This window comes from Danio rerio, chromosome 5 (assembly GCF_049306965.1).
Source record: "Danio rerio strain Tuebingen ecotype United States chromosome 5, GRCz12tu, whole genome shotgun sequence".
NCBI lineage: Eukaryota > Metazoa > Chordata > Actinopteri > Cypriniformes > Danionidae > Danio > Danio rerio.
Window position 1 is genome coordinate 2681501 of NC_133180.1, and position 6000 is coordinate 2687500.

The 6000-nt window shown below is 39.4% G+C and overlaps 2 protein-coding genes and 1 non-coding gene across 3 annotated transcripts in view; 1 reads left to right on the forward strand and 2 right to left on the reverse strand.

Moving 5' to 3' along the window:
- si:ch73-55i23.1 overlaps nucleotides 1-6000 on the forward strand; it is a 782803-nt gene that overhangs the window by 694056 nt on the left and 82747 nt on the right. The gene's annotated exons all lie outside the window — the stretch shown is intronic.
- rcl1 (RNA terminal phosphate cyclase-like 1) overlaps nucleotides 1-6000 on the reverse strand; it is a 36168-nt gene that overhangs the window by 3337 nt on the left and 26831 nt on the right. The window contains 1 exon segment of the mRNA NM_001003865.1: nucleotides 2285-2388. Within this exon segment, the coding sequence (NP_001003865.1) occupies nucleotides 2285-2388 (104 nt within the window).
- mir101b (microRNA 101b) lies at nucleotides 158-269 on the reverse strand. The gene has a single exon (NR_039163.1). It is a non-coding gene; the product is annotated as a microRNA 101b (primary transcript).

Sequence of the window (6000 nt, forward strand, 5' to 3'; positions counted from 1 at the left end):
CTGAAAAAAAAAACAAACACCTACTAAAATGTAGACAAAAATATATAAAAATTCTAACTATTAATAAAACTATAACAGCTTCTAAATGAAACTAAAACAACTCTGCTGAAGCAGAAGGAGGGAGCAGTTTTTGTAGCTGTTTTCAGCATGGATGAAGACTCCACTGATGTTTGGCACCGTCAATCTTCAGTTATCATAGTACTGTACTTGACAGGCACACAGCACCGGTACCATGATAACTGAAAATGGACAATTCATGACGGAGGAGCGCTGAGGGAAAAACTGCAGATCCCCAAAACACCAACATTAGCATAACAACACAGATTCCTCTGACAGTCAGTCTGTCCTGGAAGAAAACACTCCTAAATGACAACCCTGAAATGTGTTTTATTCATTCATTAATTTCCCTTAAGCTTAGTCCCTTTATTAATCAGGGGTCGCCACAGCGGAATGAACCGCCAACCTATGTTTTACGCAGCGGATGCCCTTCCAGCTGCAACCAATCACTGGGAAGAAATGTGTTTTAAATGTATGCAAATAGGGTGTCACGGTGGCCTTGTGAGTAGCACGATCGCCTCACAGCAAGAAGGTCACTAGTTCAAGCCTCGGCTGGGTCAGTTGGTGTTTGTGTGTGGAGTTTGCATGTTCTCCCTGTGTTGGCGTGGATTTCCTCCAGGTGCTCCGGTTTTCCCAAACAGCTGGAAGGGCATCTGCTGCGTAAAACATATGCTGGATAAGTTGGTGGTTCATTCCACTGTGGCAACCCCTGATTAATAAAGGGACTAAGCTGAAAGGAAAATGAATGCAAATATGTCTTTAATATTAGAATGGCTGAAGTCATTTCGATAGGGTTTGTTTACACTCAGTGCTTAAAGTACACATGAACTCAAAACTAGCCTTATTAATTGTGTTAGCTCACATTGCTAGTTTTGTGGTGAACAATTCATCTGTGCATGTCATTTAAACAAAATAAACAATGGTTTGCCCTTGTAATCTTTGATAGAAATCTGAAAATGCACTTCCTGTTTGTTTTCAGATATAAAACAATGAGAGAAAAACACTGGAAGTCTACCATAGATATATACATTAGATGTCGCCTGGCCTATTGTTGTCTATTGGACAGAATGCGTCAATAGCGCCGCCATCTTGCTACAGGGTAGCGCTCCTTTGAAATGAATGCGGGACCAATGTACAGTGGAGGACTGTGGCCATCCAAAGCCAGAGATATACACATATACACATATATCTGTGATCGGGAGTTTTCCTGGATGTTAGTATGTAATTTTTTTTTCTAATTACGTAAATTATAATTTTACATCACTCTTCTACATTGATGGATCAGTGACCGCACGGGCATTCCTGACAAAAAGCTTGTGTTTGTGTGTACAGAAATGTACTATTCACCCTCCCTGTTAAATTTGATCTGATCATGTCCTGAAACACAGCTCCTCTCCTGCTTTCACTTCTCATACTGACGGAGGGAGCGATTCGTTTGTGAATGAATCCCCCGAACGACTCTTTCACTAATGTTAGCCGACAATAATACAAGTTTCTGGCAGCGCAGCATCTCGTTGTCATATTTCTTTTGCATTGTCTGCTGATTTTATTCAACAAAACTAGCATAAGCCGAGTGTTTAGTGCGAGTTGGAGCTGCTTTGCCGTATGGTGAATGCAGTAAGTGACTGTTATCATCAATAATGTTACCTGATTAGCACAAAAGTTCAGAACATACAAAAACAGAAAAAAACTTAATATTACCTATGAAATGTTCTGCCTTTGTGCTTTGTTTTCTTTGTTTGTTCGTTACTACACTCGTAGACAGCGCTAAAGTCCCGCATCTTCACGTAATAACACTGTCTTGACTAGTGCGGTTGAATGACATTTCTCCTGGGAGCACTGTACCAATGTGGCGGCGCTATTGACGCATGCTCAGGGTCCCTATGCAATATCTAGTGTATATATCTATGGAAGTCTACAGTCTAGCATTATTCATACCCCTGGCAAAATCTGACTTAAAGTTTTTGTTCAAAGGTAAAAAAAAAAAAAAAAGCAGAAGAATATTGTTTCCCACAATAATGTCTCTTATACATCGTCTTATTCTCGTTTGGGAGACACCCGTGTCATTTACAGTCAAACAAACAAACCTGCTAGTTAAATAAAAGCAACTAAATCGCCAGGGGTATGAAGAATGTTAGACTTGACTGTATGTTATGTCCTCACTAAAATAGCAAAGCAAACGTGTGAGTGTGTGTGTGTGTGTGTGTGTGTGTGTGTGTTGCCTTACGTGTAGGGAGAAAGTGGTCCTAACAGAGTTTTAGAGACGTCCTGTTGTCCTAAAGTCATGTACAGAAGAGCCAAACTCTGATTGGTTGAATCCACACAACCGCCCTGAAAAACAGAGAGAGTGAAAGATTTAAATTTGTATGATTTTTATAACCTAATTAACCTAGTCAAGCCTTTGAGGGCACACTCACACTATGCTATCTGTACCGTTTCCCGGATCGTTTGAGAAGTGTGAGTGCGCTGAATCGGGCTCAAGCACGGTTCTCTTGGCCGGCCCTGGCCCGGTTGGAAGAGGTGTGCCTGAGCGCGGTTCACTTGGGCTTTGGCGCGGTACGCTTGTGTGTGAGTGCAAAACGCGGCAAAGCCCGAAACTGAAAGCGAGACGTGACTTTTAAGGGGTCTGTTTCATATGGATTTATACTGTTTCATATGGATTTATGAATCATTCTTACTGTTCAGTGAACGCAAACTGCCGTAGTTTATTAAAGACGCAAACTCCTCACTGCACGACAGCTGCACACCTTCAGCAGACCTCCTCATTCCTGCAGCACGAGAGCTTTATGATTGTTTATGAGCATCAAAAGTGGCGGATCTGTTTGGCGAAATATCTGACTGCGTCACTGCATCCCAAACGACTTAAACAATATAACTAAAGAAATGTCCACTGTGCTGAGTGAAAGCTCTTACTGAACAGCGCATCATCGATGATGTAAGCATTCCCAGGCCCGAATGTAATGTGAGTGTAGGCCGACCGGGGGAGACGGGAGGGGGACAAGCGTGCTTCGGCCAGGGTTAAGGCAACTGTAGTGTGAGTACGGCCTAAATGTCACTTTAAGCTGTATAGAAGTGTCTTGAAGAATATCTAGTCTAATATTATTTACTGTCATCATGGACAGACAGACAGACAGACAGACAGACAGACAGACAGACAGACAGACAGACAGACAGACAGACAGACAGACAGACAGATAGATAGATAGATAGATAGATAGATAGATAGATAGATAGATAGATAGATAGATAGATAGATAAAACGGTCAAGGTCAACATTATATATTATAGGATTCATAAGAATTTTTTTTTTCAAAACAAACACTGTTATACAATGACTTGCCTAATTAACCTAACCTGTCCAATTACCCTAGTTAAGCCTTTAAATGTCACTTTAAGCTATATAGAAGTGTCTTGAAGAATATCTAGTCTAATATTATGTGCTGTCATCATGACAAAGATAATTTAAATCCGTTATTAAAACTATTAGGTTAAATTAAAAACTTCAATAATTTTATCTACAAATGCAAAACATCAGAAACACATTTGCATTAACTAGAAATTAAAAACTGCCTCACCAAGAACAGAATCTCCAACATCATCCAGAAGACTTGCAGTCAAAGTCCTGATAAACATCTCGATCTGAGCGTCTAACACTGATTTATTATGCTTCTATAGTTTACAGCTCAAGTTTGGTGACGGATGTGGAAAAGTCCCAAAGATTCCGGCTGAAGGTGCGTCTCCTCCAACCCTGAGCTGACGTTACATTAAACACACATGCACACACACACACACACACACGCACACACGCACGCACACACACACGCACACACACACACACACACACACACACACACACACACACACACGCACACGCACACGCACACGCACACACACAGACACACGCACACGCACACACACGCACACACACACAGACACACACACGCGCACACACGCACACACACGCACACACACGCCTGCAGATTCACCATACACAGCTGCACAAATTGTCAAATGTAATTATCCAATCGCACACTGACCGTCTTTGTCAAACTTGCATAACTGTCGACCGCATGTTTTCAAGACATGAGATCTCTAGAAAGAGACGCTCTGTCCACATCACATTTATGCACAATTCTGTTTGTATATTTAGTATATTTTATATTTAGTATATCTACAGTTAAAGTCAGAATTATTAGCCTTCCTGTTTATTTTTTCCCCTAATTTCTGTTTAACAGAGCAGATTTCTTCAGCACATTTCTAACCATAATAGTTTTAATAACTCATCTCTAATAACTGATTTATTTTCTCTTTGTCATGATGACAGCAAATAATATTAGACTAGATATTCTTCAAGACACTTCTATACAGCTTAAAGGGACATTTAAAGGCTTCACTAGGTTCATTAGGTTAACTAGGCAGGTTAGGGGAATTAGGCAAGTTATTATATAATGATGGTTTGTTCTGTAGACTATCAGGAAAATAAATATAGCTTAAAGGGGCTAATAATATTGACCTTAAAATGGTGTTTAAAAAATTAATAACTGCTTTTATTCTAGCCAAAATAAAACAAATAAGACTTTCTCCAGAAGGAAAAATATTATCAGACATACTGTGAAAATTTCCAGAATCTGTTCAACATCATTTGGGAAATATTTAAATAAGAAAAGAAAATTCAGAGGGGGGCTAATAATTCTGACCTCAACAGTATGTATGTATGCATGTATGTATGTATATATGAATTTTACGATCATCAATATAAATGTCTCAGTATTATATATATAATATTTTTATTTATTTAAGTTTTTAGTGAAATATGAGACTATTAGAGGCACTGAAAGCGGTCAATACTCTCACCCTGACTGACACACACACAAGGACATGAGTGTGTCAGTGACCGTAAAGACCTGCCAAAACACACTCAGTACAAACAAACGTCTGCGTCATTCAGAAAACTCATTCTCAATAACACCAAAAACAACGTCAGTGATTGGCTGCTGAAATGACCATCATGAAGAGAAAAGTTCACGCAGTTTAGTGCAAATATTGGAATTTCCAAAATTAATAATACAAAAATAATACAAAATACAAAAAATTATACAAAAATCGCAATAATACAGTACACAGTAAGGTCGGATTCATAAACAAATGAAGGCTGAGATTTTACTCACTGTGTGAATGTTTAAACAACCACACTGTGTTGTACATAAAGCCTTATGAAGATGAAGTGTGTCGTTTCTGAAGCATCAACAAAACTGCAACTGCACTATTTTCATTGGGTGATCAAAACAGTAGTCCCGCCCCTTATTCTTATTCTTATTAGATTGATGGTTCAGTTCAGTAAAGTCATCGGCTTTAATGATTATTGTCGCATTATATCCCATTATCCTGTCACAATTTAAAAATGGGGAAAACTACATCTCTAATTTTACATGTATTTGATACCAATATACAAAATCCCAATATCATTTTACATTGATTTTTGCATAATCAATGGATTAATCACTATTAATAGCATCCAAAAGAAAAGCTGGTATTTGCATAATATATGCGTGTGTGTTAACAAACATAAAATACTACACTATTCATTCATTCATTTTCCTTCCGCTTAGTCTCTTATTTATCAAGGGTCGCCACAGCGGAATGAACCGCTAACTATTGCAGAAAATGTTTTACACAGCGAATGCCCTTCCAGCCGCAACCCAATACTGGGAAACACCCACACACTCATTCACACACACACACACACACACACACACTCATACACTATGGCCAATTTAATTGATCAGTTCCCCTATAGCGCATGTGTTTGGACTGTGGGGGAAACCGGAGCACCCGGAGGAAACCCACAACACGGGGAGAACATGCAAACCAGCAACCTTCTTGCGGTGAGGCCACAATGCAACACTACTGAGACACTGCGCCATCCCAAATACAAAAATACTA